Here is a 27,456-nt window from a genome sequence, read left to right as displayed (position 1 = left end):
TTAGATTTAATCAGAACCTTTGCTTGCAGTCTTTCAGCTCAAGATCGTCCACCCTGTTCCAAGAAAAGGGTGACACATTCTGTAGGCCGTGGCTCTAATCAATAATGCTGATCAGCAGTGGAAACTGCAGCATAATGAGAGGGAGGATGGGTGGGTTTTTTATCCAGGAATTTACACTGTTGATTACTTCATTTAATGGGAGACTTCTCATCAGCCGAGGTTTAGATATCTGTCATGTTGATTGTTATTCTAGGCCAGAGGATTGTCACTTTGGATAAGGTAGGGGTTAGGGAATGTGCAGTGAAAGCATAGAAACATGGTTTATTTATTGTGACAATTGGATTCAAGCTTCGTATGAGAATTCCTTGTTGAACAAAAAAAAAATGGAGCCAACTGTAACCATTAAGAGTTAAAGACGCCCTTTAACTACCGTGTACCAGCCTGCAAATAAAACTGCAGCCAAGCAGCTCATAAGCCAACAGCACAATATATGTTTGTAGTGGACACCTCCCAGGGTAATGACACTGAGAATGTCTACAGCTGTGCCCTCCCCCAACATAGCTACTGTATTATATTTCTGTATCAGTGTTGCAAAACAGTGTTATTAGCATAGGGTTATTAGGCATATCATTGTAACTTCCTGTGGAAACAGGAAAGAGGTTTCACAATGTTTGCTTGAAAATGCAATTATTAAACAAGTGTAACACCAAGGATTGCTTCTTCTTTGAATCAATCTATTTATCCAGTGGAGCACAGGCATGATCTGAGCATGTGCATTATCCCTTGTTGCACTCCACCTCCTTGACAGCTGACCTCTCACAAATCACAGCCAAAAGTAATTCCTGCCCTGGAGGCGCTCATTTATGCCCCTCTGTTAAAGAGCTCAAGGGACTGAATGTAGAAATACTGTGAATTAACAACAGGCATATTGTGAAGCGTCTGTACAGTATGTCCAGAAAGAGAAATGAACAGAAGTGTGAGAATGACTAACATGATTTTCGGTGCAGCATGCCATACAAGGGTGTGCCGTTCCTGTGCCTTAATCATTACTTTGTTAAGATATCTAGCACAGCAACAGATGTTGCTTTCATCTCCTCGGCCTGAGGCCCAGGAGAGTGTGTGTGTGTAAGTCCATATCAGTGTGAGACAATACTGGTGTTGCATTTATCTCTGACTCCTCCCTTAAAGCCGGACGTGTTTATGGGACACTTTCAATATCTATATCAGAAACAGCTGTCCTATCTACGCATTCACTACAGGACACAGACACATACGAACCATGATTTTATGATTCATGAATGAATGTTCAATAAACAATCGTAAAAATACTTTAGCCACACAAAGAAGCTAAAGATTACTGTTATTTTGAAAATGAGTAGGTGGTTTGAACAGGACCAAAGAACTTGAACACTGCCTTCTCACTGACTAATCCACCACTGGCCTCTGACTGTATCTGTAATTTTGTTTTGTGTTGCATACGACATTTAGTAAGAGATAAAAGGGTGACAATCCCTGAGATGTCCCTGGGTTGGTGGTTTCCTTGACCATCTGTGGCTTTATTAAGACACCATTTGCATGTTAAAAAACACCCCATGTGGACAATATGCAAAGTAATAATGTGTGACATCAAGTGTGACTAATGTAGTTTAAAATGAGTCATTGTGTTTAGACCCTTGGTTTTAGCCTTCTTAGCTCCATAATTACACCTTTCTTTTTTCAGGCTCATACAGGCCTGTTTGTGTGCCTGGTTATGTGCAATACATTTAATGTGTTTGTTATTCAGCAATGGCCTTAAAGTGACTGACAGTATCCCTTTGTGTTTCCTTTGCACACACTCCCCTCAGGAATCAGAATTCCAGGAAACGGTGTCTGACAGGTCGGACGGTAGGGAGACAGAGGATGGAGGGTTATCAGGTATGGAAAACAAAACGAACTTCCTCTGCTCTGTCCGCTCCCTTCTCCTCCTCCAGCTCTTGCAAGCGGGAGTTGTTGGGCACAGATTTAAAAATGGAAAAAAGTTCTGGCTGGAGGTGTCCTGTGCTGATGGAAAAACAATTTAGATACATGTGCAGAGCAACATATTTCGGAAAATAATTGCTCTGCGTGTGAATAAATTATTGGGTTGACACAGCTCTGCCCCAAATGTGTCATATGTCTTTGTTCCATAACTTGTCTGTTCTTGAGTGATTAGGGAGAGTACATTATCTGTCTGTCAAAAATAGTGATCCAGAGGACAGGACGGGTATGTGTGTGTGTGTGTGTGTGTGTGTGTGTGTGTGTGTGTGTGTGTGTGTGTGTGTGTGTGTGTGTGTGTGTGTGTGTGTGTGTGTGTGTGTGTGTGTGTGTGTGTGTGCGTGCGTGCGTGCGTGCGTGCGTGCGTGCGTGCGTGCGTGCGTGCGTGTGCGTGTGTGCGTGTGTGTCTGGGAGGGGTGGAGGGCTACAAATGGAACAGGATGGAGTTGAGTGGCTTATTAATAATGGGATTGAGTGTGTACTTTGGGATTCTACAAATGTGGCTAAAGTGTGCATTTGAGTGTAGCAGTGTATGTGTCAGCAGACTGCAGGAGAGGGAATATAACAAAGCCTTGGCATGCCTCAACCAAGGCCACCCCGTCTGCAGTCAAACTCTCTGTCTTTTTTTCTTTTAGGAGACAATCGGGCACAACACCAAAAGTATATTGGAAGTTTTAAAAACACTCTATAATTTTCATCACCTAAAGGTCCCCTACACATTTAAGGTTAAAAACAAGGAAGGAGCTCCTCTCCTGAATGCAGGTTGGAACAGCAGGAATAATAAGTTAAACAAACTGCACAGCCATTAATGCTTTACTAACCCTGTCCAGTGTTTCAGTGCTTTTAAAGGATTAACATCTTCAACTATAAGCATCACAAACACATGCACTGGCACTAAAAATGAAAACAAGAGAACATCTGCTAGATGAGGCTCTCTCGGTTTGGTGGATAAGGGGCATTAAGAGTTATAATATATAAACAAAGAGCACAGTAAGCCTACAACTCGGGTCTCTTTATTCCAATATAAGATATTTAAACAATACAAGCACACTGTTGTCCCCCCTTGCACCGAGGACAAAATGGGAGAGATTATGATGCACCAGGGGGTAATGTAAGTACAGGACCTCCTCTGTCTCTCTCTCTGACACACACACACATGCACACAATTGTTACACTGACCTTGATTTCCTGCAGTGTGTGTGCGTGTTGTTGGAAGGGCCTTCCTGCTCTCTGTGTTTGAAATCCTGCTTATTCAGCTTATTCTCACAAACACCCGGAAAGACAGGCACTCAGCCACACAGACAGAACCACAGACGCACAGAGACACAGAGGCGACACAAAGACAGACATAAAGACACACAGACAGACAGATAGACACACACGCAGTTGGGCACAGAGTGTCTTGTTTTGACACAGTTTATCATTAACTTGTATGAATGGCATACAAAGATCTTCAAACCTGTGAGCTTATGTCAGTGCTTTGAGGGACTGCTTGAGTTTGTTTGTACTGTGTGTGTGCACATTCCCAGGAATAAAAGGCTTTCTATGCCTGTATTTTGAAATTGCACAAAGAGTAATGAATACAAAGTTATTGTTCCTATTAGTTTGAACATAGAGACCCAGAACACACTGTGTCTGCGGTCTGAGTGATAAAATAGACATGGCAACTATTGGCCACTTTTGTTCAGGTCTGTGAATATTTCACCCTCACTGCACCCGAGCCATCTGCTCTCATTCCTGGTGGCAGTCATTAGGCTAAGTGGAAAGGCTCTGTACACTAAAGCTCAATAAATCTGGGTGGCTTGTCCGATTGATAACAGTCTCTGTGACAACATAGGACCGCAGTTAAATGTCCGTATCTTGATCCTTTTGAATGTGTTCACATGCATGACATTCAAACACATGCAAACACAGACACACGCAGGCATGCAAATGCTGGAAATGGCATGCATGTCATTTCCTCTGCTGCTATGCTTAAGTGAAACATTTTATATTTGAATAAATGGTGTTTGTTTTCAAATTCACCATATATGGCTGGTAGAAATTGCCTCACAACTAAAATCCCACCTCAGCTCCAATGACCTCTTTGAGCCATTTCAATCCGGTTTCCGATCAAAACACAGCACAGAAACAGCTCTTCTGAAAATCACAAACGACCTCCTCCTCTCCTCTGACTCCGGCAACCTGAACATCCTCATCCTCCTCGACCTCACCGCAGCATTCGACGACATCAACCACACCATCCTGCTGTCCCTCCTCGAATCATCACTCAACATCACTGACACTGCACTCTCCTGGCTGAAATCCTACCTCACCGACAGACATCAGTTTATCAACATCAACAACTGCACCTCCTCCACTGCTCCACTGTCCCAAGGCATCCCCCAGGGTTCGGTGCTTGGCCCCCTCCTCTTCATCCTTTACATGCTCCCCCTTGGCAAAATAATTAGTCGCCACAACCTTCAATTTCACTGCTACGCCGATGACATCCAACTTTATATCTCAACAAAAACCATCACCCCCCCAACACACTCCACTCTCACCAACTGTCTCTCAGAAATAAAAGCATGGATGCAAACAAACTATCTCCAACTGAACAGTGCCAAATCAGACATCATCATCATCGGCCCCCCATCCCGTATCAAAGACATCCAGAATTTCAACTTCACCATTGACAGCCACACTCTATCTCCCCCCCCTCACATCCGCAACCTCAGAGTCATTTTCGACAGTCAGCTCAAATTCAACCGCCACATAAATCACATCACCAGGACCACCTTTTTCCACCTCAAAAACATTGCCCGTCTCCGCCCATCACTCTCCTCCTCTGCTGCCGAAACCCTGATTCATGCATTCATCACTTCACGACTCGACTACGCAATAGCATCCTCTATGGCATACCATCCAACCTCCTCAATAAACTCCAACATATCCAGAACGCTGCTGCCCGCCTCCTCACCCACACCCGCTCCCGAGACCACATCACTCCCATCCTCCAGAACCTCCACTGGCTCCCCGTCCGTCAAAGAGTCCTCCTCATAACTTACAAAGCCCTCAACAACCAGCCCCCCCCCTACCTCACAGACCTGCTGCACCACCACACCCCTTCCCGCTGCCTCCGCTCATCAGAAGCCAACCTCCTATCCATCCCCACCCGCACCGATAACCGGACCTGGGGGGACAGAGACTTCTCCGTCGCTGCCCCCTCCCTCTGGAACTCACTCCCACAACCCATCAGAGACTGCACCGACCTAACCACCTTCAAAAAGCTCTCAAAAACTCACCTCTTCAATCTGGCTTTTCATGTGTGATTGTTTTTGTATTATTTGACTTCAACTTTAACTATATATTTATTTGTTGTTCCTTTCTTCTCTTTTCTTTTCTCTTCACTATTATCTGTAAAGCGTCTTTGAGCACCTGTAAAAGCACTAACAAATTAAATCTATTATTATTATTATTATTATAAGAGCATACTCTCTGTAAATAATGAGTTAGAATAGATATTAGCTACAAAAGCACGTTTAATGCAATGTTTAATCAAGTTAAAACACAATAAACAACAGAGAGGTAGCCCTGAAAAAGTGTTAATGTTTGATAAAAAGTACCTTTATTTAATTATTATTGCTTGAATCTGCATTATATGTCTGGCTTTCTATATATTTATAACTAGAGAAATGTCTGGGTTGGTATCAAAAAGAGAAATCAAGAAACAGAGAATGCAGTAAAAAAAAAGAAAAGGTGAATGACAAAGAATATCAATAATACAAATAAAGAAGAAATATCACGGTGCATTAGCTGATGTAAACAGAGACAGGGAGAGTAATGAAGCTAGGGAACAAGAGATTGTCTCATAAGTGTGCTGAGAGGCTGACGCAGCACAAACCTCCCAAACCTCATCCAGCCAGGCATGGTGCTTTTGTGTGTGTGTGTGTGTGTGTGTGTGTGTGTGTGTGTGTGTGTGTGTGTGTGTGTGTGTGTGTGTGTGTGTGTGTGTGTGTGTGTGTGTGTGTGTGTGTGTGTGTGTGTGTGTGTGTGTGTGTGTGTGTGTGTGTGTGTGTGTGTGTGTGTGTGTGTGTGTGTGTGTGTGTGTGCCTGTCTGTCTGTCTGTCTGTCTGTCTGTCTGTCTGTGTGTGTGTGTGTGTGTGTGTGTGTGTGTGTGTGTGTGTGTGTGCGTGCGTGCGTGCGTGCGTGCGTGCGTGCGTGCGTGCGTGCGTGCGTGCGTGCGTGCGTGCGTGTGTGTGTGTGTGTGTCTGTGTCTGTGTCTGTGTCAGTGTGTGTGTCTGTGTGTGTTCGTTCGTGGCTCCATGCCTGTGTATGTGTTCATCTGTGCAGAAAGGGACGCTGTGGTGTGAGTCATCCAGCTGCGATTGAATTAGCTGAACTTTGGCTAAACACTAACAGGGAAGAGAGGGACAGGCAGGGAAAGCAGAGCGCATTACGTTACCCCAACAACTGGTAAACACATCTCAGAGAAAGACAGGCTGACAGCGAGAGTATTATCCAGATTTTATTAAAAAATTAGCCAGCTTTATTAAAGCTGCACAAACAGCCTGCACACACCCTCTTTGTGGGCACATATATACTGTACATAACACATAAAGTCTCTTACAGTGACCTACTTGGCAAATTCTTCTAAAATCCAATGTTGTAAATCTGGAATATGACTTCAGAGTTTTATCTTGTGGTTTCTTCCCCAGTGCACTGGGATTATATGCACAACTATCAGTGGGTCAGACATGAGGGAGAAAAAAGAGTGGAAAGAATGCATTATGTCTGTATGAGACGAGGTAGTGAAAAGAGAGACGGTTGTGGTTTCATGACAAAAAATAAAAAAACAAAGAAGGATTTAAGATTTCAAAATGCATCTTAAATGTCACCTAAGGGCTCTTAAACAAGCAGTGCTTCAGCATATGGTGGGCGTGATATTGCACCCCCAGTACCCATGGAGAAGTAGGTCACACACACGTGCTGTTTATGTGCACTATAATTACATGCAATTATTTACCATCTACTCCTTTCCTGTCCTAGTGTGATGATAAGTCAGGCTTCTTCACAAAAGCAATGAATACAATAAGTCTTTCTTCAGTTTACCCTACCATTGTCCATCTTTATCTCAGGTTAACATCTTGCATGAAACAGAAAAAAAAAATCTAACCTCTGCCAAAAGAAAATCACTATTATCAGTTTAAAGACATCCCCTCTCTTACAGGAAACTCTCTGTCACCATGGTTTTCAGATAACTGCAATATCCTGTTTAAAGTGGAGGCCCTTGGAAGCCTGACAAAGAGAAAACAAGGGGCCTCACATGCAGACTTACATGTGCACACTCAAGAACTGTGGGAAACCCTATGACGATAACAGAAACATCTGTCCCAGAAATCCGACTGCAGATACCTGCAGTGTGAGATAGCGAGGAGGTGGCAGTGAGGCTGTCCATTTCTATGCAGCAACTGTGATCAAGGAAACCCCCCCCCCCCCATTACTGTACACAGTACTACACACAGGAAGAGGGAACAACATGAACTTCAGTGTCCAAAACTGTACAGTTAACCCAATCATCCTTTATTTACGGGAAAAGGATGCATTCAGCACTTTGGACCTTGTCTATTTGTTGACATGTGTCCACACAGGTCAGTAAAGGTGCACATTGACTTTTTAAACCGGTAGCCTATCTCATTGTGCTAATGCATAAAAGAACATATATGTATTGAGGGTAAAGAGCACAGTGTTTTTAAGGGGAATTTTGTGTATTTTCTAGAGCAGAGGAACAGGGTTTTCAAACCACTATTTGGGCGTGTCTCAGCAATGTAACTCTCCCGCTCAATCTGTTCACCTCAGTTGTGGTATATCGGAAGTCGAAATATGAAACTTCAACAGAAACCACTGACGGATGCAACATTTCTGCTTATCACTGGAGCGGTTACTCGATTAAAACAGGCCTGTTGCCATAGCAGTGAGGAAGTCGTTTCTTCCTATAGTGGTAAAGGTTTTACATTTACAATGACTCAACTTTAAACAGTGGTGAAAGTGTGTGTTTTAGTCAGATACAAAATCTATCTTAAACAAATCACAACTTTTTGGTCAGTGTCAAAAAGAAAACATATGGCCCCTTAAAGTATACTTGCAAATATATTTTGAATACAACGGACAAAATACAAGTGTCTTATCAGACTTTTTCTTTTTTTCGTGCAGTGATTAGGGGTTTTCAAATGAATATTTAGGCGTGTCTCAGCAACGGAACTATCCTGCTTTATTTCTTCACATCTTATGTGTTTTATAGTAAGACAGTGAGCGTCAACGGAAACCACCAACAGATTCTGATCACTGGAGGGGTTACTTCACTTAGGCTACATAAGCCTTGGCCACTCTAGCATGAAACAGACTAACTTTTGTGCAGGTGCCCTACTTGTTTGTGCAAGTAACATTTATGAACAGATGTTTTGATATATTGTTAAAGTAAGCTCTAACTTTCTTCAATTTAACAAAAGGGTTGTCTACACACATTAAAGGTGGTTGACTTATTGGTATTTCAATTATCATTTTGTAGGTGAAGTATTATTTTAAGGTAAATGTTTAAGTTTAAAGAATAGTTAAGTACTACACAATGAATTGCCAGGTCTTCGACGAGAAAGTTTTGATATCAAATGATCTCATCGCGCGGCAAGAAAGCACAAGTATAGGCCTAGTTAAAAAATATTGAACGACAACATGATGATAGTTATTGCTCTGACTTTGGGTTTCTCAGCTTTTACTATCCTACACACACTGACTCATAAACTGCAAACACATCTGTTTCCTGCATGGCGGGAGCTGTGAGTGTTGGGGTCTCAGGAGGGAGTGTCCTCTCTGTCAGAGGCGACCCTCTTATGACTCATCCTATTGTTCAGCTCAACACTCTCAGTCACCCCTCTCTTAAGTTATGAGAAGTTCCTTAGGAATGTTATACTTCTCTGATGCCCCCACCTCCCACATGTTTGTGTTTCAAACCCAACCCTTGGGTCGTTTTCTTTTCTTTTTGTCATTTCTAGTCAGCCTGCACTGGTAATTGTACAGAAACTTAGATCTTAATACAACAGAGATTGAACCCAATGAGATTATTATCGCAAAGGATGTAGGGCCCCTAGAATAAGCAGGGCAATGTAAATGACACCGTGAAACTAGGGGTTTCAGTGAGCCAACTTAACAGAAGGGTGGTGGATAAGCAGATCCCCTAACCCTTCATCGTTAAGCAGATTACTCTTCATCACAAAGAATGCTAGAGATACTCAGTCTGTGAAAATAACAGACAGCAGACTGATCTGTTGTGAATAATTTACTTCATACGGGCCTGCTTCATACTTCACACTTGACTAGTGCAGATAAAACATTTACCAACAGCGCAACGCTGAATTCCAAAGAAATGGGCATAAAATAGTACACTATACATCTGCACTATTTCACTTATTGGAAAGCATGGTTACCCTTCATAAAGGTTCAATTTATAGTCGAAAAAATATGACACATTTAATATAATCGTCACTTGTGGTTTATTATCTTCATAATTTTCATAATTTAGGCTATTTTACATTTACTATTAAAAATGCAATTGGATTATACAGAAGAAATAAAAGTGTCTTCACCGAAAGAAAATTACTAATGACAGGTTTTTACCTCTAATTTAATGGATCCCTGGGACAAAATAGTTCAGTGGTGTGCGCGTGTTTGAGGGTGCGCGAGCTCCTCTATCAAAGCCCCGCCCTGCGCGCGAGGAGTCCCCCTTATCCACTTCAAATGAAGACAGAGGAGGAGGAGCCCTTGCTTGACGTCACTCCATCCCTCCCACCCAGCTTAAATTTACATTTTCTATGGGTCCTCCTGCCTGAGTAAATGTGTGTGTGCTACAGCTACTGAGCAGTTTACAAAACAGAGTCTCGCGGACACACCTCGAGCTTTAGGAGTGACCCGGAGACGCACTGATGCGGCCTGGACCACTTTGTCATCTTTAAATATTAAACAACTCGAGTTGGAGAAGTCGCGTCGGGGTCGACTTTGAGGTAGGTGTGTACGTGTGTGTCTGGAGCTCGTGTGCCTGTTTTTTTTAAGGTTGTTTCATGAGCGCACTAACAAAAGCAGCACGTTTGAACTGGTCTGTCTGCTCCACTCGGCAGAAGCTGCAGGTTTAGGGTTTAAAAAACTGGAAAGTAACGAAGAACAGAAAGTACCGACGAGAGAGGGAATGAGATTGCAAAATGCAAACTCTTGTTTCATTGTCTCCTTTTGTTGCGGCGCATGGATGTAGCAACGGGACAGTGAGGAACAAACACGTTGGGGTTGTTGGACAGCCTGTACAGACCATACCACGTTTACTTTGGAGCCGCACATTGATTATATTAATGGCACTTTGATACTTTGTACTTTGAGGGAAGAATACTTGAAGAAAAACAATCACTGTTCATTATTTCTGGTGTGTCTTAGTTGTTTAAATTAGATGTGATGGGTGCTTATGTGACTTAGCAGTACAATATTTGTACACAGTTGTTCTAAAATATAGCTTTACTCTTGGTTAAAGCCATGGCAAGATGGTTAATATACCATAAAATCACATGCATGCCTCAGAGGGTTTTACAATGTGAACAACACAAGACTTTATTTGTTTTTTTGCTCTTAATTGTCACAATAGTCTATAGATACTAATGTGCTCTTGAAAATAAGCCCACTTGTGAAACAAGCTACTAGCATCACAAGAGATCGTCTATATATATATATATGGATGACCTGTATATGATTTCATCCATGTGTGAGTAAGAGTGTGTGTAATGGCAGAGCAATGACTGCTGTTTAAAGCACATGGCTTCAGAGCTGACACACTGGCCTGTGCTGTCAGCAGTCAAAGACCAACTGTCATGTGAATAAGTGGTGTTTGAATGGGTACTTTTTTTAGATGTGGCTTGTCTCAAGCTTATGTCCTTTTATTTTTGTGTGCCTTTTTATAGTTTGTTTAAAAGCTTTAGAGTTTCTGTCAAACTTTTACAATATGTTAAACAAACAGGGCTGAGTACAATTCGAGCCAGAGTGTGTTTGCTGGGCGGACGCAGAATAGCAGCCTGGCAAATATGTCTGAGCAACTCTTCGATGTGAAGTAGTTTAACTCTCTTCAGATGTGTGCCAGTGAGAGGAGAAGTGACACAAGTAGATGGTATGATTTGAGTATGCCATACTGTCTAGGTGCAGAACTTTCAAGAGTGTGGGTGTGTTGGTGTGTATGTGCAGGGAGGGGAAAGTTGCTTGCACATGTGTTAGTCATTTAGAGGCAAGTTTGCTAAACGATTTACATCTGTTTCCTGATCTTTGAACCCCCTCCTTTCCTCTTCTCTCCTGTTTCTCTCACTCTATTGCCTCTTGCTGTCCTCTTTCTGGTGTGTGTGTGTGTGTGTGTGTGTGTGTGTGTGTGTGTGTGTGTGTGTGTGTGTGTGTGTGTGTGTGTGTGTGTGTGTGTGTGTGTGTGTGTGTGTGTGTGTGTGTGTGTGTGTGTGTGTGTGTGTGTGTGTGTGTGTGTGTGTGTGTGTGTGTGTGTGTGTGTGTGTGTGTGTGTGTGTGTGTGTGTGTGTGTGTGTGTGTGTGTGTGTGTGTGTGTGTGTGTGAGATACTCAAAGGAATTTAAACATATGAATGAAATGTCTACGTTTCCATTCTATAATAGCACGTGTCCATTATGGTTCTGGTTCCTTTCTCAGATGTATCATTATAGAATCTGAGTCCATGTCGAGGACTCAACCTGACCTCAAGAAAAGCTAGGTATTTGGGTCAGGAAAGGGTGTGTGTGTGTCCAGGAGGGATAACTTGTAACCACATGTGTGTTGACAGTATTATCTCCCCCAGCACTGCTCGTCTGTCTGTGGGCACACAATCTTCCTTCCTCAGCAAAACGCACTGATCCTTTAGATCCACACTGCACAAGACAGTGTTTCTGTGTTTCATGATCATGCTCGTTTACTAGACATTTTGCTCACAAGTGGTGAAAGACTGCCCAGTAGCAAATGTTTTTAAGTCCGTTCCCCTGTAATGAGCCATGTAAACATAGAGTAAGGTTTCAGAGGGTCTCTGTACTAAAAGTGGAGTCCTCATGGTTTGAACAAACACGTCTCTACTCTGTCCAGTTCCAGCCTGCAGGGATTCTCTGTGCTGTGTTTTGTTCCGTTTTCCATGATTTAAAAAATGTACGGCTAATGTTTTATTTTTTTATTTTGCAAATCCATCCGGGTAATAATACTTGTTTTGTCACTAATTCCAAAACAATACTGTTGAGCAGCGCCTAGCGACTCCATAGCCTGCTCTGCCAGTTGTTTAATCCGGTAGCTCCACAAAGACACATTTGAATGTGTGTGTTCATTGGGAATTCTCACACGTTTAAATATCTTCCTTATTATTATTATGACCTAACTTATACAGTAGTGTTCAGTGTGGTTAAGACAGCAATACAAATCGAGCCAGGATTTCTACAAATTAAAAGCTGTGAACAATCTAAAAAGTTACCTAAATAAGATCTTGTAAAAATAGGGCTGGGCGATATGTTCTCAATACTGTCTCCTGATATAGGTCAGATCTCGATCAATGATAACATATATTCCATCATACAGCATGATCTCGGCAAGTCAATAATATAACAAAATATATTTAAAATAATGACATGGTAAACGCCTATTTTTATAAACTAAATTGATAAAGTAAATTGAGTACTTGAATGTAAATATTTTCTTATTTCAAGAAACTTTAATGCAAAATGAATAGAAAAGTTTCAAGTTATAGAGGAAATACAAATAAATAAAGGCTTAGCCTTCATCGCAATAGAAACAATAAAGGAAAAAATATACAATAAACATTTGGTAATGTTACCGTTACTAACATCATTGTTTTTTAAAATAAAATATTAACACTTAGAAAAAGAGTGTTGCTATCTACTCACTTAACTGTGTACAAAACAACATGTGTAGAGTCTCGGTGGCACCAATTACCTCTACTCAACATTTCATATAGAATCTGTGGTTAGCCACTCTGACTAAACTCTTCCTGAGTGGAAACCCTGAAGACCTGAAAGTGCATTTGATGTTACTATGGCATTGGACAAATGCATACTTGATGCTATTAACACATTTTAGTCAACCCTATACGAGAATGGCCTTTTGTATTATCTGCCTTTTGGGGGGCATTTAATACTAAACATTATCAAGTGAATTCATTGAAATCTCTGCTTTTTGTTGAACTGTTTTCAAGAACTGTTGTGAACAGCGGTGTTTTGTAAGTTTTTAAAAGACACCATATGCGTTACCACCCCTTTTCTATTGCAGGCAGTATGACATATTATGATGCAATGAGAACCCAAGTGAAGCAATAATATCAGGACCAAATATCTGTTTACTCTGCGGTTTTGTTGCCATGGTTTTAGATTATGATGTCACGATTTTGGTATTGAATGACCTGATAGAGCGTGTGTTCAGGTGTCAGTTCAAATCAAATTCATGCACGACATGCACTGGCTTGACTTTAATTTGAGCAGGCACGGGACTTGATTGATTGAACTGGTTTCGAGATTAGATATACCAAAGACTAAAGACACACCTTCTGAGAATCATCTCCTCAAAGAATCCCATTGATTTTCTTGCTGTTATGCGGGAGCTTCAATCACAATAAAGCACCATTACTGTGCTGAGCACTTTGCGTAGTCTTGTAGAATGGATAGCACAAACGCACGCACACAGACTCTAAATGCCTTCTCCTCGCAGCTTGTTAGGTTGAAGTATAGAGAAATTGGGAGTCTGAGCAGTATGAATTGAATTAAGCTCTTTGTAAGTTAGTATCAAGATATATGATCCTGTCTTAAAACAAACAGGAGCATGCGCCCAGAAGAGAACTTCTTTCTGTTACAGCCTGAAGCCAACACGACTTCTAGAATGTGTATATACAGCTTTGGAAAGTTGCAGGAGACAATGAAACCACATGATTGCCTACTATCCCAACTAAAAATATGCATGTACATATATTCTGAGCCATTAAAGCACAGAGTCAGAGAGAACAAAGCCTGCATTTGGACACCTGGTTCCCTCATTAAACGTGTGTGTGCGTGCACGATCAGCTCACACCCCCATGTGCCTGTCTGTCTGGATAACTGTAGATTGTCTGGTTGCCCAAGGTAACAGTTGTTATTGGGGTTTTCTCTACTAGCATGTAAACAAAGGAGAAGCTCCCCAATCCTCCCCGGTATGCCCCCTAGCCAATGGGAATTGAGCTCCCAGCTGGGCTCAGCCAGTGAGGTGAGGAGGGGCGTGACTCTGCTCCATGAGGGAAAGCAGCAGTAAAGCACAAAGCTTTGAATCTGGAAGTGGAACAGACAGCAGAGCCATAACAAAGACTCCTCCTTTATGACTGAACGGCACTTCACACTGCTGAGCCGGACCAAACGGCTGTGGCTTCTTAACTATAGCCTTTGCACCACTAAAGAGATGGATATTGGAACTACATTTAATAGGGTTGATCATGTGTGTGAGGAATGTTTACATGTTTACATCTCAGCGATTAGGAGTCACATGATGCATGTTCTTATCTTATAAGGATGTGTCTATGTAGCAAAAGTGCATCTGTTTCTGTCCACCTGTTTTTATCAAGCCTATACATACAGGACCTTGTGTTAGTGTCAGCTGTGTGAGAGTATAGACCAGCCTTTTGTATGTGACTGACAGGTGTGACCCCGAACTGTACCCCCTAAGCAGTTATACAGGACATGTGTTCAGAATCTGGTGGTTGTAAAATACTTTGATTTGAACCTTTTAAAGAAAAGTGCACATGTCCAAATGTTGCTGTCACTCGAAGATGTCGGTATATAGGTCTGTGTGTGTGCCCCTGTGCTGTTGTGTCCAAAGCAATAATCACTTTGCAGCTTCATCACATTCCCACAGCGTGACTAAAAGTGGTGTCTGTGCCTTTTCAATCCTACCCATTCATCCTGTAATCTGCCTCAGCCCGGGGCTCAACGTGTGGCAACAGGACAGTGTGAGCCTCTTCATGAAATGACTTCATTTATGCAAAACATTAACTGTCAACACAGGCATGTTTTAATTTCAAAAGAAAGGAACACAGATTGGCACGATCCGTTAGGACTTATCTGAGTAACATCATTTTAACATTAAAACAAATGTCACACCAAGGACTCTTCATCCAAAAACATTTCGGGGTATATCAATGTATAGATCTGGATACTTGCTCGTATTCAATCAACTGTTAAAATATATGGAAAGAGGCAAACTTGCATCAGAAGCAGACAAGACCAAATAAAACCGTGGTGGTCATCCCACTGATGCAACACACAAAGCGGAACACACTCATATTTGAAGCCACAAGAGAGAAGTATTTCAACAACAACACTGTGACTCTGATCAAAAGTCAAACAAATGAACAGGAGAACTTACTAGTGCAGAACATGAGAAGTAGAGTTGTAGAAGTTCCTCTATTTCAGCCTATTATCCAAAAAGGATAATGACGAATAAAGACCTTCGCCAAACAAAGGATTCAAAGCTCCATTGCACCGCCTTAACATCATGAGAAAATACAGCTCAAGCAAATAAATAACAACATTTGAACTGTCAGTAAATATTTATGAGAAGGCTACTTTCTAATTTCCGTAACTTAAAATATTGAGTCTATATTAGCGCCAACACAAATCTATCTGTAATATAATTTGATATTGTTGTCAGGTGTTTATCCGTCAAGGTCTAATTTTACTGCAAGTGAATACCAAAACCTATTTTACAGTAAACATTAGTTAGCTAGAGAGAGGAAAAGTAAGGGGAGAGACGCAGTATCTGAAATGTTTTTGTGTAAATATTACTCCTGGCTGCTAGGCTTGGTAATAAGTTTGGGTATTAACTTTTCATCATGACGGTACAGCGGCCTAGTACTCCCTTAATGACATCAGAGTTTTAAACACACACACACACACACACACACACACACACACACACACACACACACACACAGCATTGTGTAGCTAATGCAGCTCACTCCTCCCTCTCATGATGCGCTGTGTGTTATATCATCCTGTCCCTGTGTGGGTGTGTCTGCATGGATGTGCATCTGGGTTTTATGAACCCTAAAACCCTGATTGTAAATTCCCATACCCCTACGTCTCCCTAGTGACATCATGATATTGTGGGAATGGGGTGTTTGCTTTTGGAGGTCAGTACATGATGAGGCCCCAGAATTCCCTACATCTCCTCTTCTCCTCTGCTGCAGTGTCCCCCCCCCCCCTCTCCAAGGCAGGAAATACAAAACAGATCTCAACCCCTGGAACTCCCAAGCCTACTTTTGAGGAACTATTTTCCCTACAGTTCTCCCTCAAGTCCCTCATGATTTGCCCAAAGCTGTGAATGTTAGAAGTAGTTGTAGTCTAATACTCAAATTTAAGATCACACTACATCTCCATTTGCTGCATAACCAGTCATCTTCTGTAGGCTTGAAGCTACTGTGATTTTGAGGAATTTACTCGCACTATTGACAGTAATATCAAGAGTTGAACTTTGCACTTGGACTGTTCTTTTTATGTTTGCACAGACCAGAACCTGTTCGAGATCCTGACTGGTTTGTGGTGTTCCTCTTTTGTTTCAATGATTGGTTCCTTCTTTCTTTTGCATGCACTGGTCAGTTTTCCCGGGAACTGTGAATATATTTGCTTAAACCTGCTACAATAGACTGATTACAAATGATATAGGTTGTTTTTATTTATAGTTGTGACAGACATTGAATGTATTTGTAGGTATGAATGAAGAAAAGTGTATGTTTCTATTGTTTGTGTGCTCTGGAAGTACGCGCACATGTACGTCACTGCGCTCACGGGGCTGCCATCCGTGATTTATGTGTCGTCACTGGGAGGCTTGTAAATGGCCACGTTCAAGGGGTCTGTCCGGGAAATGAGCTCATCGTCACTACTAGGGCCCCAACTCTGCTTCTCCTTCACTTTCTCTGTCACTTTCTCTCTCACACACCCCCCCCCCCCCCCCCTGCCTTTCCTCCCCCATCCCCCTACAGCTGTCAGTTAAAACCCCATCTATTTGTGTGTTTTAATTAGGGCCTCTCCTATTTATGGCTGAATGGCCGCTTCATTAACAGAAAGACTCAGAGACCCACACTCAGATCCTTCCGGCTTGCAACACACTGTGAAGGGGGGGAAAGGGTGTGTGCGTGTGTGTGTGTAAGGCGGAGAGAAAAACAGGGTGTGGGGGGTTGCTTTAGGGGTATTGATGACGCAATTCCCCCTGAGGGGAGGACCTCCCATCTGTGAGTGGAATAGACAGGATCTGGCCAAAAAGATACAGAGAGTGAATAAGAAAAGCTATGTGGGACAAGAGGGGGAGAAAGAACAAGAGGGCTGATGCTATATCCAAAATAAATGGACTATTTGTCTTCAGTACTTCATTAATTTATACGAATCTGGATCAAAGCCATCAGATCTTATTTAGTTTTTTTATTATGTATACATCTGTGATTGGAATATAAGCAGTGTATACCTTTTGAGCTTCTTTTGGGGTGTCAGCTCTAAATAAATGCATTTAATTTAAAGGCCAAAATTGTGGGTGAACCTAGATTAGTATTCATTTCTTTGTAATTTATCTTTAAGCTTCCTATCAACCAATATGAACCACGTCGAGTCACTTTTGTACGTTAGTGTCAATGATAAGCTTATATAAAACCAGTTGTTAGAATGCTGATCAATCCATTTTCATAAGCCAGACCCCTTAGCACAGGATACTGTGGAAAACAAATCCTGGCTGCTCCTGGTGGAGTGGGTGTGGTCAGCCATGTGGTCTCAGCCAATGAGGGCTAACGGGCCAGCCCCACTCTGTGCAGAGCTCTGATGCATCCTGCAGGAGGACGAGGGGGTCAGATGGAGAAGCAGGACACCAGCTGCTCTCCTTGCCTTCGAGGCTGCAGCAGGAGGAAGGCCACTGCTGAATAATGACAGATAAACCATGGTGTTATTCAGTTGTTAAACCAGTCTGCCCATCTAAGCACTGATTCCCAACATATGGTTATCAACCTCTCTATTCTTCCCATGTCAGGAACAATCCACTGTTGTGATGTGTTCCTTTCTCCTTTTCACTGTATTAGGGTATGTCTGTTTCCAAGCAGTAAAAAGACAAAAGTGCTTCTAATGGCCAATTTAGGTTCTCCAGCCCGATCCCCCATCGTTAGTGTTTCTGCCCATCTGTGCTCTGGGTTAGAAGAGGGAGAATGCTTTTCATGCATAGATACCCGGCTCTTTAACAGTGCTCCTCTATGTTCCGAAGCTTGTCTTGTCTGTCCTGAGCATGTAACATAACAAGAGTTTATCAGAGCTTTTCCCCTGAACACCGATATGATGACACTGAGAGGAACTTAATCACTAATGTTGTGCACTGGAAAACAGAAACCGTGAGCGGAAAGACGCTATAAAGCTCAATCGAGCTTAGGTAAACTGCAGAATTCGGTGATTCACATTTCACATGATCGTTTTAATCATGTTATTAAATAACATATATTATAGCAGCTACAGTATAAGAACTATTTCATGGGTGTGTTGATGAAAGTCCCTTCAGTGTTGGCCGGAGCAAAGCTTCAAGTGTCAGCAGCTCCTTCCTGTCCCTGAATGCTGTGTCACTAAATGCAGTCAGAGTGATGGCAGGTCTCCATGGCGACTTGGAGAAGATGACAGTTGAGGGGGAAATTGAGAAATGAGTCCATATTATGAATGCACGTCTTTGTGTGGTGTCATATAGCAGAGCAGGCCGTGCTGATGCAATCACTTAGCACACGGCAGGCACTCTTATCCTGCTCGTATCTTTCTATCAGCTCTAATGCAACCTGCCACTGTGGGTTACACTTTCTCACACTGCCACTACTGCACACATGTAGATCAAACACTTTCATCCAATGACCTTTTTTTTTTTATCTAAAAAAATAAAAATCAAAAGATACTTTTATACAGAAGCAAAGGCCTGTATGTGAGTATGAGTGATTTTTTATTCCAAAAATATGTGTATACTTCCAGCCTCTACATTCAACTTTATTGGTATCTTCTTTTATGATTGATTGGATATCTCATGCCCATTTCACAGTGCATGAGACTACAGTCACACACATGTCATGAGGGTGACTGGCCAAGAGGGAAGTAAGCAGAGGAGAGCTGCCTTCAACTCTCTCTCCTACTATCCTAGACTCTCCTCTGACCCACTTTTTTCTCCTTTTAGTTTCCATTGTTTTGACCACTTTCCTCTCATTTGACCCCTTGGTGCTTGTACGTTTTGAATCCTCTGAATGCTGCGCAGTTTCCCTTGGATATCTGGATTCAGGTCTCCTTTAAAGGATAATTGTCTCTGTGTGTGTCTGCCTGTTGTCTGGGCTGTAGTGGTGTTTTTCCAAAACCAATAAACAAACCGTTTTAATGGGATTCCTGGAACAGCAGGAAGGGTTGTCCCTAAATCTGTGTACTAGAATCCACACACTGGCATGTTTGGACGGTTGCAGTATACATTTGCATGTACTAGCAGTTATCAAAAAGAACATGTGTTGAAGTGGCTCTCTTTGTGTCCCAAAGCGGATGGATAAACAACATACACTATTAGCAAAACGGGAAGGGACATTGATTACAACATGCAGAACTAACAGTGATAAAGCAGAGTTTAAGGGGCTACAGGGCTCCAATTTGAGGTTGCAGGTTCCTTTTGAACTCCCTATGTCACTTCCCCTCTCCCTGGGGCACAGAGGAAGCAGGAGCAGATGTGTTAAGCTAACGGACGCTTTGACAACACTGCCAGTCTGTAAGTTCCTCGACCCCCTACCAGTGGCATTAACACAAACCGCCTTTGATGTACACAGCACGTGGATGCTCACACGCAGCCCCTGATTACAGACACTGTCCTGCCCACCTCTGCCATCGCACAAGCTAAAACACGGTCGCCATGCTCCTGCTGTGTCACTAAATGCACCTGGTATGGCATTTAACAACATTACAGACAGTGATACTGCACGAAGATGGACTTGTTAACTTAGCTGGTAAACCTTTATTTTTTATAAACAGATTTGTGAATTATTTTCATTTCCAAACTTGACCCGTGTTACTTAAGGGGATAAATGCACGATGTTGATGTTTATCTTTGAATAGTTTGGGCCACATCAGTTAGTAAACAGAATTTCTAATAGGTTACTCACCTCAGATAAGAAGGGATTACCCATCACTACTACTGCAGTAGTATTTTCTTTTGTCAACATATTCCACTACGTCCATCAAACATGTTTGTTATGTGGTGTGTCTCCTTCTTTGTTCCACAGACCATGTTTATCTTGGCTCCTTTGTTATGTAACTGGTTTTGTCTCTGGAATGCATGAATATCGGCCTCTAGTGGTATCTTCAAACCATTACAGCCATCCTCTGCATTTGTTTTGATTCTGAGGACACACTCCCCCACCTTTTGTGTCTAGCACGTGCAGGAAAATGCATCTTTGGTACCCCCGATGAATGTGATTGGCCCGCTCATGTTCCAAAACATCACTCCATGTTTTCAGTGGCTGATAGGAGAGACTCGCTCACAGGCACTTGAGAACACGATGTTTATAAATCTGAGTCATTGCTCAGACTGTGGGAAAAGAAATGCATGTGACTTCATTATCTAATCTGGGCTCATTCTTTTCAAAACACGTTCCTATAAAGGAGTAGGATAGTCAAAAGTGAGCATATTCATTATATCAGTGAAATACATTCATAGAAAATGATATTATAATATGTTATCGGCTTAGAGGTGTACGTATGTCAGTGGGTGGGAGGGAGATGGTGGGGGGGGAGACCGTTTGAGCGCAGCTATAAAACAGACTTGGAACTCCAACCAGCTCAGTAACAGACAGCGGCAGGAGGAAGCATCTCTGCTGAGTGAGGCTCTGCAACACAACAGGACCGAGAGTCCCATTAGCTTCTTCTGGAAAATACTGCGCTGACCATAATAGCAGGGATGACGACCATGTTCAGATATTCCGTCTTTTTGCAGGGTGAGTCCAGCCAGAAATGAATTCCATGCCTTTCTAGATAAAAGTGCTACGCTGTTTTAGTCTCACATGGGCTTACTGCCTACTTTTAGTTCAGTATTTTGTTCTTAAATCAGTTGGTAGATCAAAACTTTTATTTGGAGGTGTGTTCACTTAAAAATACCCTGATGATTTATTATTCTAAATGAAGCCTGGGGGAAGCGGTAGCATTAAGCGGCCATAAATACTATTCCTGTTGTTATTGTATGTGAATTACATTATGGCTTTTGTCAAAATCAGGTTGATTATGGCATATTAGATCAATTATAGATTTCCATATACAAGTTGATTTACATTCTATAAGCTAAAGAAATACTGTGTCTGATAAAATACTAAATAGTTTTACTTTTTTTAACATACTATTTCAATCACTTCGATTTTTGAGGTCATGTTATTATATTGTTATTATTGATCCTTTTGTTTACTAACAGCAACCCCTGCAATACTTACATAACAATGTGCCTGAAAGATATTGACTGTACTTTTGTGATTAAGTTCTTCATTATATTGTGTACGGCTTCTGCCAGGGGGATACAATGTTCCTCTTCCCTCAGTGAACAATTATGTAATTCCAGCTTTGAATCCTTTTTTTATCACTCTAGAAACGACATCAATTTCTGAGCTTATGCCAGAGGATCAGGCAGATGCTCACATCACTGTATAAAGGAGAAAAAATTAGAGATGTCCCGATCCGATCACATGATCGGGGATCGGAGTTGATCACGTGATTTTCAAAAGATCGGAATCGCGAGAAAAAAATCGGGGATCGGGATTTTTTTTTTAAATACTTTAAAAAAAAAAAATATTCAATGTCACAAAACAAAAATGACCATGTTCAAGTCTTAAAGTCATCCTGAGGCCTTAGTTTTGGTTTCAAATTACACAACATCATGTATGTGTTGCTTCTTTGGGGCTTGTTTTCATAGACCTGGTTGCTTATTTCTCTCAAATCTGGTAACAGAGTGGGCAGGGCGCAGTGTCTAATTGTAGCAGTAAGCTAACGAGTACTGATAAGCTTTATTTTGTTTTGATCCAATGCTGCTGTGAAAAAAAGAAGCTATATCCATGTTGGATAGAATATCCAATTTAAATTAAAAAAAATAACCTTAAGAGACAACTTGAATGCTTTTTTTCTCTTAATGCATTGCATAAAGATCGGATCGGGAAAAATCGGTATCTGCAAATTGTCAAAATCAAATGATCGGGATCGGGAGCAAAAAAAGGTGATTGGGACATCCCTAGAAAAAATAGATCCCTTTAGAAACAAAAATGCTTTGAAGATTTTGGTTTTCGCTGCATTGTTACATCCCAAAATGTTAGTGGTTAAATTAAAGTCTTTATAATTTTTGTTTCTGTCCCTTCAGATCAGTGTGACCCTGGTTTATCGCTGTCACCAGGGAGGAGTGTCATGGCGGAGCCCGACTACCTGGAGGGAGACTGTGATGAGCTCATCAAACCCAAGAAGCTGATCAACCCGGTGAAGAACTCTCGTAACCACCAGGACCTGCACCGAGAGCTGCTCATGAACCAGAAGAGGTCAGAAAGACACACTCTCTCTCCCTTGGTTTCTTCTTTATTTGATTTGGTTCATCCATGTGGTCGTCCCCAGGTTCCTCTTACTTTACATTCAGCAACCCAACATGTTATCATGTTTTATAGCACATCAACAAATCAGTTTATTTTCCAAGCCTATGAATGGAGATAATGTTTTATTCATTTATTGGATTGTAAAACTGTGTTTTATGTCCAGCACCTTCCAGATCATCATCATTTCCTTGTTTATTTTTGGCAACAAGACATTTGCTTACCATCCAAAGTAGGTTAAATTGTGGAACCAAAACAAGATTCAAGGCTTTATTGTCATGCGCACAGTAGCTACAGTGTTGATATGGCAATGAAAAACTTAGGTCACAGGCTCCTCCAACAATGCAACATGAATATATATATATATATATATATATAGGACATAGAACAAATATAACACAGTCCAGATCTGGGCTAATTTACTGATGGAGGAGGAGTTAAAACAGTTAGCATGCTACTTTCTTGTAATTGGTCTGATAGTATCCATGCAGACTGTGTTGATGCGTCTGCAGTGTGTCACTAGTTGACTTCATTGGTCCCCCACCCAACCTCCAGCAGCATTATAATGTAAAGCACAGGATATCAAACTTTCGTAGTGAGCTATTATATATATAACCCCAAGTGCATTAGTGTATCAAAAACGAGTTATGTAAAGGTCACAGATGTACTGCACGGGATGAATGTGGTCTAGCTGCAGATTCCGGATCATACAACACAGGTGTGTGTGTGTGTGTGTGTGTGTGTGTGTGTGTGTGTGTGTGTGTGTGTGTGTGTGTGTGTGTGTGTGTGTGTGTGTGTGTGTGTGTGTGTGTGTGTGTGTGTGTGTGTGTGTGTGTGTGTGTGTGTGTGTGTGTGTGTGTGTGTGTGTGTGTGTGTGTGTGTGTGTGTGTGTGTGTGTGTGTGTGTGTGTGTGTGTGTGTGTGTGTGTGTGTGTGTGTGTGTGTGTGTGTGTGTGTGTGTGTGTGAGAGAGCATCCAGGTATCAGTTAAAACACCCAGCATACTGCGGCCTGAGCTCACCCTTTTGACACTAAATGTTTGCATTTTCTCTCACCACACACTGGCAGCAGCCTTGTGCCTGAGCTATAAATAGCTATGTAAACACACATGCTGTTGACAGCTGTTACATCACATGAGCGATGCTCAGTCCTCAACAGATCAAATAGTGAGGTGCTTTTGTAATGATGGAGGCAGGGCATTAATTAATGATGGAAAACAGGCAGGGTGGGAAGGATTTAAGAAGGGCCATGCGAGGAATGTAATAAAATAATATTAGAAAGAGGCTGTTGTATCTATTGGTGTAGACGGAGAATGTCCCAGAGTGAGATCAATCTATCGGGCTTTTGGGGGGATATGCTTGTTATGACGGGGCTTTCAGTCGTGTACTGGAAGTAGAGAAAGCTTGCCTGCGTAGTGGATTAGTCACGCTGGCGAGAGTGCTGAGGGTGGGGTGGGTGGATGCATGCATGGATGGATGGATTGTCTGCATGAACAGAGGAAAATACTTTATGTAATGAAGATTACAAAGCAGTCTCCAGCTGAGAGCCTTTCTCTGCCTTTGCTACCTAGCTGTGGTAACTCTTCCTACACACAATCGTATATATAAACAGGAGAGTTTCAGAACTTCATCCACCCAAACTGGTGACTCATTGGAGCAGATGAAGGTAATGGATGCGTAGGATTTAGAACATACATTCTTCGCAGTTTGCTACATGAAGGGGGTCATGGATGTGGGGGTTAGTTATGATGTAAATGATGCCAACATAAAAAGGAGAGTGGAGTGAGCATCTTTACAGCCTGTCTTATTGCTTTCAGTGACCTTGACCCTCCTCCCTTCCTGTGCGTGGTGTTTGCAAACAGCCCAACCTGACCTTGTCTTTGACCCCCTGCTCTGATTCAGCCCGTTAAGTGCCGTCACGAGACCCTAACCGTCAGGAAAAGCAGGGCATTTAACTAGTGCCCTCTTGTTAATGAACTCCCACTCAGAACACCGGGGGCTCGGTTATGCAACCTTCAGGATTTCATGAAACATTTAATTAAGACATTGTTGTTGCTGAGCAGCAGTCAGCTACGCACACTGTTTTCTTTCAACAACAGAGGCAGCCTGTGCAGAGTCAGGCTTTCATCGCTAAAGGAAATATTATGAGGAGAGTAAAGTCATCTGAATAATATGTTTTTTGAACACCTGAATCAAGGACATGGATAATATATTTTAGAAAAATGTATAGCCTCTGTCCTTTTACTGCATTTTGTTCCTGTTTGGCTTCTGCCTTAGCTTACTCCAACGCATCTCTGTTCCCTCTGTCTTAAGTGCCCCTTCTCCCGACCCTAATCCTTAAGCCCCCCTCTTCTCTCTGGTAATTTGGAGGAGTTTATGTTGCGTAACATTTGACATTTTTCTCTTTTTTGAAAGTCACGCTCAGACTTTACAAGAAGACCAATTGTTCAGAGTTGCTGCACAAACCCATGCAGCTGTGTAGGATTGTAATCACAGTTATGTATCACCCAAAGACGGCTACCTTGTGAGGAATATTTGAGATATAAAGACATGTTTTTTTATGTTTGGAAGAGAAGAAAAAGAGCAACGTTCAAACAGTCTTTTCAAAAGTCAGTTGCAATGTTGGCCACCACCACCTACATAGACTGGTAAACATGGAACAATCTGTGACTGGGCTCCAAATCAAAACTTCCTGAAACACGAATGACATGATTAATACAGAAAATCTCATTCAGATCTGCATGTCAAATTAGGATGAGGTCACGGACATCATCTGTTACGCATGGATGTGAATGCTAATCTCCCTCTGAGTGGGGCTGTGTAGTGACATCATAAAGCTTTGCTTTAGTAACATGCTGTCTCTCTGATTCTGCACAGGGGTCTGGCTGCTCAAAACAAACCTGAGCTCCAGAAAGTTCTGGAGAAGAGAAAGAGGGAACAAGTTCTCAAGGCTCAGAAAGAGGAGCAGGAAGCCCACAAGAAGAGGAGCGACCTGGAGATAGAGCTCATGAAAAGACAACAGAAACTAGAGCAGGTGAATAATCAAAACATAAACATTTAGCATTTACATGGATGAAGATACTTACCGTATCTAAGAGAAGATGCATTTATGTATAGATATTGCTATTAACAGATTATAACGTCTATAATTAGTTTCATCAGAATGTCTTTGTTCTTGCAGCTGGAGCTGGAGCAACAGAAAAATGAGGATGAACAGGAGAACACCCCGGAGTTTGTGAAGATGAAGAGCAACCTGCGCAGGACCAAGCAGGAGACCGACGGGGAGGAACGGACCACCTAAAAACCAGCAGGGGTGTCTGGGTCTGGCTGATTGTGCGCGTGTTTGTGGGCACGGAGACGTCAGGAGAGTGTGTGTACAAAAAAGAGAGAGAGTGTGGTCCAGGTGCACGCTGATGACCTGGCCATGGTCCAAGATGAACTTCCTGGCTTACCCCACCTAGCAGATCATTCCCGCAGTGAGGAGAGAGACTTTACTGACTAAAGACCCCCCTCTGCCTGCCTGCCATGGACCGCCAGTACTCACCTCTGCTCCTCGCACCCATCCAGCAGCACACAGCACCCCCTGCAGGAGGGACCTAACACAGACATGTTACATGTAAAACGCCTTTCAGCAAGGGCGCGCAAGCTTCCAATGAGCTCTGATGGAGTAAACAACCAAACACACACACACACACACACAGGAGTTTTCATCCCCTCTGTTTTCACTCCTTACTCCACAGAAAGCTGTTGATCTCTTTACTGTTATCAATGTTGTTCTTGTTGTTGTTGTTTGTTTTGTTCTCACCTTCAGAATCAAATAAGGAAAAGTGGACACTGGATGGACTCTTGAAGCTGTGTAATGTAAAAGCCAAACATTTGTGCTTTTCTTATTTATGTTTGTAGCTTTTAGCCCAGGTATAGGGGTGGACACTTTTTTTAGTTGTTCTGTATTTTTAGTTTGTTTAACAGCATAGTTTATGAAGCCAGAACAGGACAAAGGGAGTGCACAGTTGTGAGAAACGCTCATCATGTTTGCTTTATTTTTATTATTTTTAAATTCCAAACATGCCATTTCCTCAGCTAATGCAATTGTGAGCAATAGTAGAACTCCCAGGCATGAGTGACTTTTTCTTTATATACTCTGTTGTTTTGTATGAAAAAAGTGTGACTTAATAAATAATTTAAGTTTTTGTTAGGGTGGTCAATATGAATAAGCCTTTTGCTTCCTGTCCGATCAGTCAATCTACTCGGCTCCTGAAACAACTCTGATAAGTGTTTTGGAACTTTATCACTGCAGTATTTTGTCCATAACAATTGAGCCATAGATTTGTAAAGATAATTTAAATCAGTGAATCTGAATAAAAGTGTAATTACAATGCCCAAAATGGCATACGTAGTGGTTATTTAAATATTTCACACAATGATATCATGGGTCTACAATTCTGGTGTGTGGGTCTCGAAGAGATGATGGCTATTATTCTAATTAGAAGAATCTGATTTATAATGACATAACCCTGTGTTCTCCAGAATTCTCTTTTTAATAAACATCATTTTAACACGTTCCACTTATTTTCTTTATTTTGTGTGCCGCTGAAGTCTGTGGATAGATTGTTTTTTTTCTCAATTGAAAGTGATCTTTAAACACAGAGAAGCAGTACGACCGTCAATAACATGATGAGCTAAACTTATTATTCTGCAATGTACTTAGAACAGAAACAGGGTAAGGTTAAATAGACGGGCAAAGTAGTGTGACAATGCTGGCAAAGCTGATGAGAGGGGTCA

At 41.9% G+C, this 27,456-nt stretch overlaps 1 protein-coding gene across 3 annotated transcripts; it reads left to right on the top strand.

The window, feature by feature from the left end:
• Positions 1-9,841: 9,841 nt before the first annotated feature.
• On the top strand, positions 9,842-27,237 carry fam107b (family with sequence similarity 107 member B). 3 transcript variants are annotated; one of them, XM_079684713.1, is made up of 4 exons: positions 9,842-10,050; positions 22,458-22,629; positions 25,552-25,708; positions 25,856-27,237. In XM_079684713.1, the coding sequence occupies exons 2-4, from the start codon at positions 22,502-22,504 to the stop codon at positions 25,973-25,975; spliced, it is 405 nt and encodes a 134-aa protein (XP_079540839.1). In that variant the 5' UTR covers positions 9,842-10,050; positions 22,458-22,501; the 3' UTR covers positions 25,976-27,237. The 3 variants fall into 3 exon arrangements, with proteins under 3 accessions (XP_079540839.1, XP_079540838.1, XP_079540837.1); XM_079684712.1 differs by having other exon boundaries at positions 9,843-10,046; XM_079684711.1 differs by lacking the exon at positions 9,842-10,050 and adding an exon at positions 20,899-21,057.
• Positions 27,238-27,456: the final 219 nt, after the last annotated feature.

Source organism: Notothenia rossii (genome assembly GCF_949606895.1).
Source record: "Notothenia rossii genome assembly, chromosome: 5".
Lineage (NCBI taxonomy): Eukaryota > Metazoa > Chordata > Actinopteri > Perciformes > Nototheniidae > Notothenia > Notothenia rossii.
Note: the sequence above shows the minus strand (reverse complement) of the source record. Positions and strands in the feature narration are given on the sequence as shown.

Coding starts and splice junctions, on each gene's coding strand:
- fam107b (XM_079684711.1), top strand. CDS start 21,021: ATGACGACCATGTTCAGATATTCCGTCTTTTTGCAGG. Junction 21,058..22,457: donor ATATTCCGTCTTTTTGCAGG/GTGAGTCCAGCC, acceptor CTGTCCCTTCAG/ATCAGTGTGACCCTGGTTTA. Junction 25,709..25,855: donor GACAACAGAAACTAGAGCAG/GTGAATAATCAA, acceptor TTGTTCTTGCAG/CTGGAGCTGGAGCAACAGAA.